Genomic DNA, 15,966 nt, shown 5'->3' on the forward strand with positions numbered 1-15,966 from the left:
CGATATGTGAGTGCTTTGAGAATTGCCATTAAACAGAAAGTGGCAGCAGTTCAGCTGTGTCTCAGTGATGGGGACACTGACAAAGGACGGAATTGTCGAGACTTGGTGTCTTACTAAAACCACCGTTCCAGTTTCCCCTGCCCTGGGGCCTGAAGTCCCACACCACCCTCACCCCAGGCCAAGAAAGTGCGTGGCCCCAGGGGCAAGTCGGTGAGGTCCACGGCAGTCTGCTCCACCCCTGAGTGCCCTTCTCACTGGTGAAGTCCTATAAATAACATCTGTGATCCTGTTTCAAAGTCAGAGAAGGAGCAGGGGCTGAGGGGGTGCTGAAATAATTTCGTGAACAGACTGATCAAAGAAAGGATCTCTGAATGAATCTTAAGGAGAGCCAGCCAGCCATGTGGACGAATAAGATTCCTCCTCTGCCAAAACCAGCCTGTCTCTCATGCCCTTCGTTGTCTGCAGGCATATAAGCCGTATTCTAGATCGTTTGGCATTCAGATAGCTAAGTCGGCTCCACCCTCAGCTCAGAGATGACTGGGGGGCTGAAGTGTTAGCATTCTGCCCTCTTGTAAGGAGGAAAGGGAATCTGGTTCAGGAACCAAAGCAAAGCTTATTCACCTCATCTCATCTTTTAAGACCCCGAGACAGAGTCCTCCAGAGCCCCCCAGACACGGGGTCCTCCAGCATTAAATGCACAGAAATCAAATGCGTATCCATTACAGGAGAAATAGCAGGGAAGTGGGGCGAAGGTGACAGATTCTGAAGAGCAAACATCCACCTTTGTGCTCTGGCTTCTTAAAATTCATCCTCTCACCTGCCAGCCTTGAGAATTGCCTATTTACATAACTAGCTGCCTAAAATGGAATATTAGATAATGTTACATGGCGGCTCACTCAATCCGAGCCATCCCCAGGATGTAAGAGCGATGCAGAAGTCCTCCGACAGCGTGTGACGGGGCACGCTGGCCTGCAGCCATGCCTCTGTGTGGTGTGAGCCTGTCAGCACTCCCAAGCTAAGCAGATGTCAGGCCCGACCGCCAGGTGGGAGACCAGCCGAGCATGGGGGGGGTTGTGGGGGGAGCGTGATTCAGCAAGTGGCACAGTGGCACACCGTCTTCAGGGGACAAACAGCATCTCTTCCTGAGCTTCACAGTGGGCACCTTGTTCTGCCCAAGGTTCCATCTCAGAGGCAGTGACATATAGGGACCGAGAAGGGGGAAGCTGCAGGATCTATGGGGGCAACCGGTACGGGAGGTAATCAGTCAGCTTTGATGCCATCCCTGGCCCTGTGCCAGCCGCTCATTCCCTGCTGGTCCTTTCCAAGGCACAAATTTCCCTCCCATCAAAACTGGAATCATGCTGCTCGCTTATAGGAGGAATATAAATAAGTGATAAGGAAGGATCCTGATGATGATGAGCAGGTATTGCTTCTCAGCGCGCCAGACGTGTCAAAGAAGGCAATTGTGTGTGTTCCTTTCTTTTTCAGCGTTCCGGTTCCTGTAGTCAGTTTAGAGAAAATTCCTAACCTAGTGAAGGCAGATGGTGCCAATGTCAAAATGAACTCTGCAACCACTGCTGCGGTCACGTGCTACTCCAATTCATCCTCTGCCATCTCTACCCCACCTTTAATTAAGGCGGTCTTGATGTCCAAGTCAGTGCCACCTTCCCCAGAGAAGATCTTAAATGGCAAAGGAATTCTATCCGCCACAGTAGACAAGAAACACCAAAATGGCACCAAAAACAACAACAAGCCTTACAGGAGAGTTTCAGGTACGTGTCTGTGTCCTTAGAGTCTGGCTCATGGTTAGAGTGAAACCGAGTCACATCCCTAACCAAGGAGTGATGTGTTCTTAGAATTAAGCCGGTCTGTTTCATTTTAAGAGAACACAGAGTTTACCTGCAAACAGGACCCCCACCTAAAATGCAAGGAAGAACTGGGTCTCTTATTCCCGGGCCAGATGGGGTCTCTGGCTTGGCTCAGTGCTTAGCGAGAGTCAGCCTCGTGGCTCAGGAGGCAGGATGCTCTGTGCCGACCACAAGGACCTGTGGATCCCGAGGGTCTTATGCAGACAGGATGAACTGCCCCTGGGTTCTGTGGAAACTTCACTGCCGTGAAGTTGGACAACCCACAGTGATGTCGCGCAGCGGCTCCGGGCAGGCTGGGGACAGTGCCATCAGTGCCGTCTGCCCCACTCTCTCCTTGGTCTACTTGGTTTCCAGGTTGACTCTGTGATCTGGGGCTACAGCTGCCTCTCCGACACACTCAGGTTGGAAATCCCATCCAGGAAGGCTTGGCCTGGCACAGCAGAGGGGGTGTGGAGGGGTCCCTCTCGGATCTGCTTCTTGGTTGTCTGAATGGGCACTCGGGGTGCCCAGCAAGAAGCACATGGCCAGTCTTTGAGGCGGTGGTTGCCCTTCGGGGCCCCCTTGTGGATGATATTTGCTTTGGATTTGTCGTAGAACTCAATCTGGCAGTTCTGCTCTCTCCAAAAGACCGAGAAAAGCTATAAACTTTGTACCTTCTTCACACACCATGGGGAGTTATCAAATGTTGACCAGAAAAAAGACAATACAGAGAGAGGCACCCTGTGAGAGAGAAACTACGTCCTCTGGTATGCACATAATTCTTAAGCTCCCCGAGAATGGTGGGTCGTTTTTATGTTCTACTTCGTGTTTATCTGTATTTCAGTTTTTCTATCTTACTTCTGTAGCTTTGTAAAATATTATATCTAAAGAGTACCTCAGGCCCAAAGCAATCAAAAGACACAGGCATCTTACCCTAAACGTCTCCCCATGTACTATTCACCCAGTTGGTGCTCTCCTTGAGCGTTTGGGGCCGCAGGGTGTGGACAGGAGCCCCCAGCTCCTGGCTCTCCTCCTGACTGGAAAGTTCAGTAGCATTCTGCAGAGGGTAGGTGGCAGCATCCTTGGAAAAACCAGTAGGCCTGGCTGGGCACAGTGTCCAGAGGGTGTGTTTCCTCATTGTGGCAGAAGCACATGACCATGGCTTCCAGCCTGCACCCCAATCTGAAGTCGTTTGGGTTTGAGGTTTTTTTTTTGCTGTTTGTTGGTTTTGCATTTTGTTGGTTGTTTTGTCTCATTGGGTCTTTGCTTGTTTCTCTCTCGCTTCCACATTTGGCAGCCGGCTCCTACCCCCAGCCAAACAACCTGCTCAGTTCCAGCCCAGCATGAGTTCTGGGGTGGCTCTGGGCACAGGTCTGACTCTGACAGGCCCCAGGGAAAGAAGTGCATGCCAGGTAGCCCGGGGCCTAGCACCCCGCCCTCCGCGGTGGGCAGAGAGGCACATAGGAAACGGGCATCTCCAGGCCTGGCCGTTTTCTAGTCTTAAAGGTGAAGCTAAAAAAAAAAAGAAGGCAAAAGCCAAAACAAGGGGTAGGAGGCATTTGGACAGCCAACCCGGGACTCTGTCCTGGATGTAAGAATGGTTTTATTGCCCATGGCATCATTGCCACCATTGCAAACACCCCACGACCCCCAAACCGTCTTTTAAAAATAGGACACGTTCATTTATTACACTCAGAGTTTACTCCACCAATTTCAGACAGTTTTGCAGGCTAGGTAACCTCTTTTCAGTTTGCAGCCATTCGAACCTCTCATGGAGACTTTTCAGCGAATTCGTGTGCACCCCCCACCCACCCACACACCAGCACTGCTGCTGATCTCCTTGAATGCCCAGAAGAGCCTTCCCACCCTGCAGGATTCAGGTGTTGGCTGGGTACCTTCCAGAAGCCACACAGGCCATCTGACAGGTGTCACTTTAAAGCCTAAAGGATCCTTGAGAGATTGCCTCGTGTCCCTTCATTTTCCAGGGGACGAGAGCATTTTTGTAATCCAGATGGATCCGAAATGGGCATAAAAAGAACGGGTTCCTTAGAAGTAACCTCAGCACGAGCCATCAGCAGCCCAGCGGGCAGGCAAGAGCTGGGAAGGCCTGGCCTCTGTGCATCCCTCCCTCATCCCCAGGGGCCAGCTCGCCCGGCCTCATTCCCACTTGGAGCCACAGGCCCCGTGCTGGGGGCAGAGCGAGCTGTGAGACCAGCAGGCCCTGCCCTGCATGCACCTTCAAGTTCAGACGCTCCTGCCCCTGCCCCTGCCTGTGACACCGCGAAGATGTTCCTGAATCAGCTAAAGGACTTTTCTGGTCCACTGTGTGGAAAGCCTTGTGCTGAGGACTTTGGAGAGCCCAAGCGAGGCAGGTCACACAGACACCTCCCACTTAAATGGCTCAAACAAGCAGGAAGGCCGGGTGGGGGAGGGGGCCATGTATTCTTGGAGCTGCCCAGGAAGAAGTGGCCCCCGGGCCTCAGGTGGCTCTGCCTAGTCTGCAGCCAGCTTTGCCCAGAGCGCCAAGTCCTTGGGGGGGGGCACGGCTTCCAGTGAAACGGGGTGTGAGCTGCACAGCTCCCTGCCCGCCCCACCCTCTCCCCTGAGTCTGGTGCTGCCTTCACATCCCCCTGAGGCTGCACCTGGGAACTCGGGGTTCAGAGGGGAGCGCCATTTTCCCCTGAGCGGTTCTTGAAGCATTTTAGCAGCCGGTTGGGGGAAAAAAAAAAAACAAAAAACAGATTGCCTGACAATGTCTCACTTGTTGGTGCAAATGTGCATTTTTTTTAAATGTAGTCTTAATGCCAAATCCTCTTTAGTCTCCTTTTTTTCTTATATTTTTTGTTTGTTTCTTAAACCAGAGAGAGAATTTGACCCAAATAAACACTGTGGAGTGTTGGATCCCGAGACAAAGAAACCTTGCACAAGATCCCTCACCTGCAAGGTATTTCTCTTTCCGTAAAAAATACTTCCTGCTCTCGCTGGGGCCTTTGTCGAAATGTTTGCATGCCACTCTCTGCACACGGCAGGGTGTGGAACCTCGACATGACCCCCAGCTGTTCTTTGTAAGGGAAATGCTTTCTTCTCTTCCATGGTAGCAGAGTGCCTGCCTCAAGCTGGCTGGCTTTTTAAGAAGGAAAAAAAAAAAAAAAAATAGGCTTCCCCTGTTCCTTGTGAGGCCAGACAGTAAATTGTATTTATAGGCACTCACGGGCGGTTCTAAACCCTGCTACGTTTTAATGTATGCAGGAGCGGCGGCGCGCGGCAGCGCCCAGAAAGGCGGCCCTGGAGGGGAGGACGGTCTGCGCACCCCTGATCTGGCCACGCCGGGGTGGCCGGGGCACAGCTGACCCAAGGTGGCCGCCATCGGGCAGCCCCCAGCCCCATATTTCATGCAGAACTGCTAGCGCTTCTTGGGATCGGGGCTGTGGCCCTCTCCGCTCGGTGGCTCTGTGTGTCTGGGCCACAGCAAGCTCCCACCTGCACCTGGATTAACTCTGGCCCTCCCACACGGTCGCCTTTCCTCAGAGAGGTTCTCGCGGGTTCTGCGCTGAAGCTGGTCATCTTATGCCATTTTCTGGAGGAAGCTTCGGCTTCTGACCGCCAGGAGTGTAGGGCATGGTTGCGTTTGTGTGGTCTCTGCCTCTTCCCAGCCACAGACCAGGAGCTGTTGCCTTGAAGTTGACTTTTCAAGCACCTCTAAATTCTCATGAATTGCTGTTTCTGAAATGGAGGGCCCGGGGAAGCAGGTTTATGTGCTGATCAAAGAGGCTGTGCTTTTCATCTCTCTTCTCCTTAGACACACTCGCTAAGCCATCGGAGGGCAGTCCCGGGCCGGAAAAAGCAATTTGACCTCCTTCTGGCAGAACACAAAGCCAAGTCTCGGGAAAAAGAAGTTAAAGATAAAGAGCATCTCCTGGCTTCAGCAAGGGAAGTACTTCCAAACCAGTCCGGGCCGGCTCCGGACTCCCTGCCAGGACCTTCAGGGAGCTCTGGACCAGAACCTAAAGTCGCATCCCCTGCAAAATCCAGGCCACCTAACTCTGTTCTTCCCAGGTAAGTCCCACCTTGATGATAGAAGCCCTGAGTCCTTGGTCAAGTGACTGCCTTGCTGGGTCGTGCGTGGTCTGTTCACTCGTTAAATGGAAGCTGTGACGGTCCTGCCTCATGGGGCGGTTGTACAGTTGAAATGAGATACTGAGCTTAAGAGGTTCAGCCCAGTGCCTGCCACACAGTCTTCAGTGGGTTTTCCCGCTGTCATCATTCTCATCATCACTGTCGTCATCGTCATCATCATCCTTCACAGCAGACCTCTGTCAGACTTGTGCCTTTTTATAGAGCAGGAGTAAGCTGGAAATCAGTAGCTGGGAGGATGACATATCAGCCACCAGGCAACTGCCTGGCTGCCTGGGGTTTTAGATTGGTTGACAGTTCCCGGAGCTGAGAGTGCGGAAACCCTGGTGGGCGGGTCGTCCGCACACCTTAAGCACCCGTTCGCCCCAATGTTTCAGGAATTTTTTCCGCAACTGTCTGATGATGAGGTTGAAGGGAAAATTGGCATGAGAGAGTCCTTACGTTTCCCTCCACACCAGGAAAGCCAAGCCACCTGTCTGGGGTTTCATTTGGTTGTCCTGGACAGAAAGGAAAGAACAGAGAACAGAGTTAAAACCCATTTGGATAAAGAGCGATTTAAAGTCCAAATGTCTGTTTTGTTGGGCAGTAGAGTGCTGGATTGAGCAGTAGACGATTTCCGGGTCATAGGATAGGGGATCCTTCGTTCAAAAATATTTATCGAGCATAAACAAGGCAGTCCCAGGCAGGGGTATGGAGATCAATGAAACGAGAGCCTGCTTTTCAAGAACTTAGGGTTTAGAAGATAAGACTCAAATATCCATAACTTTCTACAAAGGGAACATTAATAATACAACATGAGAAGTGCAGATAGTGGCTTTATCTGATGATTTTTACTGCAGACGGTGAGCGTCTCAAAGGGTCCAGTCAGCAGTAGGCATCCAGAGGACACAGTTATAAAAGAAGGGGAAGGAGTTGATTTCTGAAGCAAAAGCAAATATTTGACGGCGGTGATTCCTGAGCTCCCGGGTTCTCACCCCATGCCTTCCACCTTGGTGCAAGCCTGACCCAGTCTGACAGCCACAGTCCCTCCATCGGAACCGCCAACCTCTGCTTCAGGCTTCAGGAGGACGTGGTCAGGTGGACCCGCCACCCACACACATTTCCATCACCATAACCACTGTCGTGTTGTTGTCATCACTTACACGCCGCCCCTCATTGTGCAAGATCGTTTTATAATTACTTCTCACTGTAATGCCAGATGTCGGGGAAGGATATTCCCCTTGCTGTAGAGTTGAGGAGACGGTTCTCTTCCAGACTTCTCTGTGGCTGTAGAACTTGTGATTTCACAAAACCTTACATGGTACCCAATATACAAGCAGACCTGCCTTCACCTGCAGCCAGCTCAGCCCTGCTTTCGGCACACATGTACACAGAGCCCACTGTCCCCTGGCCCATCCTAGGGATCTCCTCAAACTCCCCAAGGACTCCAGGGAACCCAGTTTGAAAATCCTCCTTTATGATACATTTCTCCATCGATTGTGACTGTTGGGGCGCTTCTCCCCCGAGCAGTGGTACCCAGCTTAACAGAGGAGCCAGGGGACAGCCAGTTCTCTTAGGGAAGAGAAAGAAGGAGAGCGAGCGAGGTCGGTCAGCAAGAAGGAGGTCCCTGAGAGGAGGGGGAGGCAAAGAGGAGCACATTACAAGTGTTGGTGACAGAATCATTTTTGAGGATGCTTATCAAGGTTGACACAGGCACCAGAAAACTCCAGGGTGAGCTGTTTCAGTGTTAGCGGGAAATAGCATCCTCTTCCACTTGCTTTAGATTAGGAGGAGACCCCGTGCCATCAGAGACTGAAAAAGCGTGATCAAAACAATGTACTCACGTAAAACTTAAAACAACATTTATTTTCCTCATATTAATCATATATATAATAGATATGTCAATCACTAATCATCTATAATTGGCAAAAAATTATCACACGTGAATGGAATTATCTTAATCCCTTCCCAATCGTGAATTCCTTTTGTAGGAGATGCTAACATGTGTGAATTTATTTCTTACGTATCGTTTTGGTAATCTTGAAAATCTTTCCATTCTCATGTTCTTAAATTGCAGCCCATTCTTGTCAGGGGTTCCTGAAAAAGGAACTTGGGTGGAGAGTTGGAAACGTTAAAAGTTAGGTAACAAGGGCTGGGACGGGACTGGAAGCGCACATCTCAGCTCCATGCTAAAGAACTGGAGGAGCACGGTCATGTTTCTTAGCTTCTCTGGCCTCAAGCTGCCCATCTGTAAAAGGGAGCTGAGACAAATTAAGTGAGATAGAATACCAAGCTCATGACCAGCACTTAACGGCAGCTGGCGGTAAGTGGTGGTGGTGTTTGGTGGGCGGCAGTGCGAGTAGATGAAGATAACAGTGCTGCCTGATTTCCATTTGCCCCGCCTCCTGGCCTCTGTCCCCCAACTTGGGGGCCCTTAATTAACATGCCCATGTGCTCTGTTTCTTTGCCCCAAACTCTAAGAGGACACATTAGTTGCCCCAAAGTGCCCAAGGGCTGTGGATGAGCAGCCCAGCCCTTCAGGACTCGTTGGAAAGGAAAAAGGGGGCAGAGGATGGAGCCCGGCTCTGAGAAGCCAGGCTCTGCGCATGTTCTCTCTGTCTTGGAGACGCTCACACGTCTCATCTTAAAGTATAAAATGGTAAAACCCATTGAATCTTAGACTGACAAGGGCAGTGGGGAGAGAGGCGGAAGGTCCCAGATCCCTGAGAAAGGGCAGAGATGAATCTGGAGTGAAAGCAACTTCCGCTCATGACTCATTAGGATGGTGTCATTGCCAAACGGCAAGCCATTTCTCTCCTTGCCTTACGTTTGTCTTTTTCTCCATCCCTTCCACAATGTGGGAGGCTTTGGACTCAAGCAGACAGAGTCAAGTCTCATTTCCACCTCTTATTAGCTTTGCAACCAATTTCCTCATCTGAGAAGTGTTGATAACAAATAGTCACACGCACCTACGGCAGTGGGTAACTCGGATGAGAAAATATACATGACATGCCTGGCCATATTGTGGGGGCTTGGTTCAGGTCACTTGCCTGCGCCCTCTTTGCTCAGAGGACTGATGCCCGTGCTCCCTCAAAGTGATGGGGGTGGGGACTTTCTAAGTTTCTTTGGAGTGGAACTGGACAGGGACCCTCCTCACAGGCATTGTCCAGACTGGTAAGTCAAGAGGGGAGGACGGATGTCATGTTGAGGGGGAGAGGGTGGATGGCCGCTTAAGAAACCTGAGTGGCTTTTGCAACACTTTCTCATGACTAGTCGCCCCACTCCCCACCCCTCCTCGCCAAGCCTTGTTCTTTCCGAGACACAGGCTATTTCCAGCACACTCCTGGAAGGTCTTGAAACATCCACCACTCCATCATCGCCTGGAGGTGCGTACATGCTGAGTGAGACAAGCCTGCAAAGGAGAAGAATCAGAGCTCCTCCTTCTTGGTGTGCACACCGTTGCTCACTCCTGCCTTTGCTCTCGACACCGGTCTGCTCTGGAGCATGCGGTTTCCACGCTCAGCGTTACCCTCCAGGATTCTCCTCTCCGCATCTCCTCTCTTTTATCTGGCAACTGGAACTTACTGTTGAGTGTTTCAACCACTTTTTTTTCCTTAATTAAACTCCATCTTTTTAATCAAAGTAATATAGGCACATAATTCAAAAATCAGATAGTACTGAAAGACTTAGGAGAGAAACAGCAGCTCTTGCCTTCCTGGGACTCTCATCACTCTGTGCGGGAGCGCCTGATTCTGGATCTCAGGCCTTCCTCCCGTGGTTTCCTCCTTTCTTTTGATGGAGTGCCTCCTCCATTAGCTTCCTGTGAAGAGGTGCATGGGAGCTCCATTTTTAGAATCCCTATAGTCCTGAAAATGTTTTTGTTCTACCCTCATGACTTCATCAGTAATCTCCCTGAGTGTATAACTGGGTTGAAAATCATTTCCCTACAGAATTTTGAAGACATTTTTCCATTGGCTTCTAGCATCAAAAGTTTTTATTGAGAAGTTTGGTATCATTCATCCTCATTCCCATTTCTTTGCCCGTGACCACTTTTTGTCTCTGAAGCCTGGGGCTCTGAAATTTCACAGGCATCAGTCTTGTTGTAGGTGTTTTTTTTTTTAAAGATTTTTATTTTTCCTTTTTCTCCCCAAAGCCCCCCGGTACTTAGTTGTGTATTTTTAGTTGTGGGTCCTTCTAGTTGTGGCATGTGGGACGCCGCCTCAGCGTGGCTTGATGAGTGGTTCCATGTCTGCGCCCAGGATCCAAACTGGCGAAACCCCGGGCCACCGCAGCGGAGTGCACAAACTTAACCACTCAGCCACGGGGCCAGCCCTGATGTGGGTCTTTTTTTACTCGCTGTACTGGGTACTCAGTAGATCCTTTTAGTCTGGGATTGTTTCTGGGGTATTTTCCTATGTTACGTCTTGGATAATTTTCTCCCCACTATTTTCTCTATTCTCTCTTTCTTGACCTCCCGTTAGTTGACGTTAGACCTTTGCTCTGATCTTTCATTTTCTTATCTCTTTTCTCCTGTTGTCTCTCTTAATCTCTTATTCTACTTTCTAAAAGATTTTCTTTTAGTTTACCTTCAAAAGTGTGTATTATGGGGCCGGCCTGGTGGTGCAGCAGTTAAGTTCGCACACTGTGCTTCGGTGGCCCGGGGTTCACCGGTTCAGATCCCAGGTGCAGACCTACACACTGCTTATCAAGCCATGCTGTGGCAGGTGTCCCACATATAAAGTAGAGGAAGATGGCATGGATGTTAGCTCAGGGCCAATCTTCCTCAGCAAAAAAAAAAAAAAAGAGGAGGATTGGCAGTGGATGTTAACTCGGGACTAATCTTCCTCAAAAAGAATAAAGCCGTATATTAAATAATCAATTTATGTTTCACTTTTTTAATTTTTAGGATCTAGTTCTTTTTAGCTGATTGCTTCTTTTATTTCCAACGAGATGCTATCATTTTGCAGCAGTAATACTGTTCTGATGTCTTTGAAAATAGGTTTATTAGTTTTTCCTCTTTCCTGTATTGTCTTCACTTCCTCCAGATTTGTTTCATGTCTGTGTTCGCACCTTTGATATTTGATCGGTCAGTCTCACGTTGGAGATGCTCCAGGAGTGTTTGGTGATCCCTACCCATTCACATTTAGAAGCGATGCTCTAACAGGCTGGTTGGGAGTCTGTGTGGACTGTCATCGGGTCACCAGGCAGCCTTTTGCTGGAGGATTCCCAAAGGCAAGGTCGGGAAGCCTTGTCTCTGGGGCCGTTCGCTCTCTCAGGGGAAGCATCCTGCCTGGTGCTGTGCCTGGCAGTAGGCCTTCTGGGAGCGCGGACTAAAGGTCTGACTAGGGATGGCCCACAGGCACCCTCTTTCCAGCCCTGTGCCTCACTCCTGATCTGCTGAGCCTGGTGGTCCCAGGCCTAGGGTCCCTCCGGTTCAATTTCTCTGGAGAGTGAACCTTTGTTCTCTTGTTGGAGAGTTGAGTGGAGAGGGTGGGCCTGGCAGGGCCGAGGTGAGTCGCCGGGCTGTGTGAGGTAGGGGTGACCTGAAGACTTTCAACTCTCCCACTGTGTTGAGTTCTCACCTCACCCGTAACTTTCGCAGCTCTGGGTAGCTCCAGGTGCCCTACTCCTCAGAGCTTCTGTGGCAGGTCAGCTCTCTCCCCGTCAGTTAACACTTCTCCAGCCACGTTCTGTCTTCTAAAAATACGTTAAAATCTCTTGTTCACACGCCCATCAATTGAGATGCTTCAGGTGCAAATAGCAGAAAACCTAGTCTTACTAAACGCTTAAATAATTAGGAAACTTCTTATCACATGTGACAAGAAGTCCAGAGGTGAAAGGGCACCAGTTCCCAAAGACCAGGACTTGGCTCTTCTTTTATTCCGCCCTCTGCGGTCTTCTGGCTTCACCTTCCGTCTCCAGCAAGGTGGCTGCAGCATTTCCAGGCACATCCAGATAAAACAAGGTCCAGATGAAAATGCAGACCACGTTTTCCATGTGTCTCTTTTTAAAATGAGAAAAATCTTTGCAAAAGCCCCCTCACGCAAAAAAATATATATTTTCTTTTATTTCCCATGCCCTTTTCCGAACCAATCATTAGCGAGATCAATGAGATTCCCGTCATTGGTTTAGGGTTGAAGTGGAGGCTGGGAAGTCCTCACTGTAACTGCCACCACATTTCTGCTGACGTCGCTGTTGTTCAGGAATAATGCCTTTTTTATGCCTTTCATGTGCGTTTAGCAGGATTTGGGGAGGGAGAGGAGATAAGTGTGTTCGATGAGTCTGCCACACTTAACAGGAAGTCCCTTAGCCACCTTATTACACATACCTGTACTACTGGCTCACTTTTTCTTTTTCTTTTTCTACTTTTTATTACAGAATTTTTCCCATCTACAGAAAAGTAGAGAGAATAATATAATGAGCACCTGCATGCCTAGTTTCAACGGTTGCAATATTAGTATTTTGCAGTTATATTTACTTCATCTACATTTTTTGATAATATTCCTTCAAAGTAAATTGCAGGTGTCACAGCCTTTCACCTCTCAACATTTCCAAATGCATCTTTAAAAAGCAAAGCTATTTCCCTATGTAACCATGATGCTATTATCACACTTTGCAAAATCCAGCTCACTTTTATCTCCTGCAGGATGAGGAGGTCCTATCATTGGGGGTAGGGGGCGGGGAGGGGGGGCTTCAAAAAGAGCCTACCAGAAAGTTTGGAAACAAGCTAAACACCCATCAGTAGACTAGTAAATTATGATATATGCATACTATGGAATACTGGGGAATATTAAAAATGGTGATATAGTTCTATACATGAGAAGATTTCTACAACGTCACTAGGTTAAAAAAGAAAAAGCGTGTCTCAAAATAGTATGTAAGTGTGACTCAGTTGTTGCTTAAAAATGCATGTGCCTGTGTGTGCACAGTAGAGAGTCTGGAAGGATGTAAATCAAAATGGTAATAGCACTTGATCCTGAGTGGCAGGATTATGAGCGCTGTTTTCTTTCTTTATGTGTTCCAGCGTTATCAAAATGGTTTTGCTCTTTGGGGCTTCGCTGTAAACAGACAATGGTGCTGTTGCCCCAACTGATAGAGGAGAGTAGGTACCTGGGGAGATGTGTCCTCTGGACTGTAGACCTTTAACATGCAGAGTGAATGGTATCTTTGTTTTTATAGGGGTGGGAAAGTGATAGTCAGTAATAAATTCTCATATCCACAAAGTTCTTGTAGTAACACTGTAAAACTACCTCTGGCTTTGTTTTTGGGTTTTTGTGGGTTTTTTTATTGTGGTAAAATATATAAAATTTACCATTTGCACCATTTCTAAGTGTGCAGGTCAGTGGTGTTAAGTACACTCACACTGTGGTGCAAGTGTCACCACCATCCACCTCCAGAACTTTTTCGTCATCCCCAACTGAAACTCTGTACCAGACGTTAACCACTAACTCCCCATTCCCCATCCCCCAGCCCTGTAACCACTGTTCTACCTTCTGTCTATGAATTTGACTCTTCTAGGTACCTCGTGTACAGGGAATGTCCTCTGTCACTGGCTTATTTCACTCAGCATAATGTCTTCAAGGTTCACCCCTGCTGCAGCGTGTGTCAGAATTTCATTCCTCTTTAAGACTTGACTAATATTCCATTGTATGGATATACCATACTTTGTTTATCCATTCGTCTATCGATAGACATTCGAGTGGTTTCCACCTTTGAGGCTTTGTTTTAACGTGACTGTGCTTTGGGGTTCTGGTGTAAACTCAGGTATTTGAGACCTAGAAAGATTTCAAAGCAACAAAGAATCCAGGGTAAAAATGAGAGAGAAGAGAGGCAAATCCACAGTGCAGCTTTGTGTGATTTGAAGGGGCAGCTTTCAAAGCTAAAGGAGAAAAAAAATTTTTGGAAAAGAATCTTGATATTTTTTCTCCAAAACTTCTTCTTCTCCCTGTCTTTCTCCCTGGTCAATCGCCTGAAGAAAGTGGAGAAGCAGTTGAAAACGACTACCATCTAACTTTGATGGTTGCTCTTCCAACTCTTCTACTGCTGTGGATGTTTTGGTTTTGGTTTTGTCTTGTTTTTTTCTGCGGAAGCATGTGGTGCTACCTGCTGGCGTGACGTTGCTTTTCTACGAGCTTAGCCATAACTGAGATGAGATCTGTTGGGTTGTTTATACACGTGGAATTCATTCATTCCTTCATTGAGAAACATATTTCTTCAACACCTACTGTGAGCCAACCCAGCCACCCCATGGGTCTAGTGGCTTGTCAAAAATCAAATGGAAACAGTCATCCTCGGGAGATACAATTAAACTACTTGCAACTTGATATTAAGAACTAGGCGGGTCTGTGGGGTGAGAGACTTGTGGCCCCATCCCTGGGACAAAATCTTTTTTCACACCAGTATGATAACAATTTCGTAAAGCCATAGTATGGTAGCAAAAAAGGTATTTCTAGGGCTGTCTTCGTCCTCCCTGAGATTTTGTTGATCGGTTTGGACTTGCTTACCTGGTTGATCTTCCCATCAGGTTCCGCTTTCAAAGAGAAGCAGTTACGTGGAAGTACAAATTACTTACATGCAAATGGATGAAGAGTTGTAACTGAATTCGTGGAAGACTAGTTTTAGGTTAAATTGCCTCTCTGTCGCATTGCTGTGTTTTATACTCTGCTTACACCGTTGGAGTCGTCCCTGGTGCCCGAATTCACCCAGGGCCGAGCCTCGGCCCCACTGGATCACTGTAGAGAGCCGGTTTACCGACCCTCTCAAGCTGGATTCTTCCCTTGTGCAAATTTGCCATTGGCCTGCCTTCCTGGATGTGGTGGGATAATTGGTCTGTCTTCTGAGCTCCGTTAAACTGGGTGGGTCTTGTTACCTCCGAGAAGTTTATTCTGTTTGTTCTCTCTTGCCCTCAGACCATCATCTGCAAATAGCATAAGCAGCAGCACGTCTTCAAATCACAGCGGCTACACTCCGGAGCCCCCTCTGCCCCCAGTTGGAGGTGACCTCGCCAGCCGACTGTCGAGTGATGAAGGGGAGATGGACGGTGCCGACGAATCGGAGAAGTTAGACTGTCATTTCTCCACCCACCACCCCAGACCTCTTGCAGTAGGTCACCTTCTGTTTCCATCCATGGATTTTTTTTTTTCCCCTGTGCTTTGCGGGCGTTTAGCTGATCATGTCAGACGGCACGCTTTCCTAAGGAGAGGCCACCGGGACAGTGTCTTACGAAAAGGCTTCCCCTGCGGTTGAATGGTTGCCTTAGAAATATCCTTGAAAATCAAGAAGGAAAGGAAAGGGCTCCCAGCTGATTATAATCCTTTAAACACCTGAGTATTTGTGGGCCACCCTGAAGCGATCATTCCTGAGAAATGGTGTTTATGTAAGTACACTGGGGGGCTGACCTTCCAGCCTTGCCTGGCTAAAGATGGAGCCTCTGATTTCAAGAGTTAGTCTAAGCTCACCTGCTTTGGAAGCCGTCTGTCTGCAGTGTGCCAGGTGCCAGCCCTAGCTGGTTGTCTCCCGTGTTGATTCTGAGTTTCATTGTTATTAGTAAGTGTGACCATATGGCACCAGAACTGAGCGTGTGTGTGTGTGTTGAGGAAAGGAGGAAATGTTTTATGTCAGCATGATTGCTGATTAACCAAAAGGTCAGTTTCTTCCCAATTTCTTGCAAGAGTCCACTTTAACAGTTCAGAAGGTCATTGAGATTGAGGTGGGAAATAAAGGAGGCATGAGCTGGAGGCTTATGTTTGCCCTGCAAGCGCTTAAGAAGGGAATGCCTGGTCTGCCATCACAGAGTTGCATTCCGGGGGGCCGGGAACATGGGACCCCACGGCCGGTTTGCTCTGGTCCCAGCTTGAGCCCTGCAAGGTTGGTTTTTCCCATCCCTAGATCTCACGGACAATGTAGGTGAATCAGTCCTGCAGCAAGACAGAGCGAGTCCCCCCTCCCTTCTGTCGGCCTGGTGAATGAAAGCCAAATTCACTTCCTGTTTCTGGGGATGACGGTG

The 15,966-nt window shown here is 48.7% G+C and overlaps 1 protein-coding gene across 30 annotated transcripts in view; it reads left to right on the top strand.

Moving 5' to 3' along the window:
- Positions 1-15,966, top strand: part of ATXN7L1 (ataxin 7 like 1) — a 220,861-nt gene that overhangs the window by 188,751 nt on the left and 16,144 nt on the right. For 29 of the 30 annotated variants that reach the window (XM_014831849.3, XM_044769764.2, XM_044769770.2 and 26 more), the window contains 4 exons: positions 1,489-1,772; positions 4,709-4,791; positions 5,647-5,903; positions 14,870-15,062. In XM_014831849.3, the coding sequence (XP_014687335.1) occupies positions 1,489-1,772; positions 4,709-4,791; positions 5,647-5,903; positions 14,870-15,062 (817 nt within the window). Of the gene's footprint in view, positions 1-1,488; positions 1,773-2,462; positions 2,615-4,708; positions 4,792-5,646; positions 5,904-14,869; positions 15,063-15,966 lie in introns of all 30 variants that reach the window. The other variant, XM_070505282.1, reaches the window with a different exon arrangement.

This window comes from Equus asinus, chromosome 1 (genome assembly GCF_041296235.1).
Source record: "Equus asinus isolate D_3611 breed Donkey chromosome 1, EquAss-T2T_v2, whole genome shotgun sequence".
Lineage (NCBI taxonomy): Eukaryota > Metazoa > Chordata > Mammalia > Perissodactyla > Equidae > Equus > Equus asinus.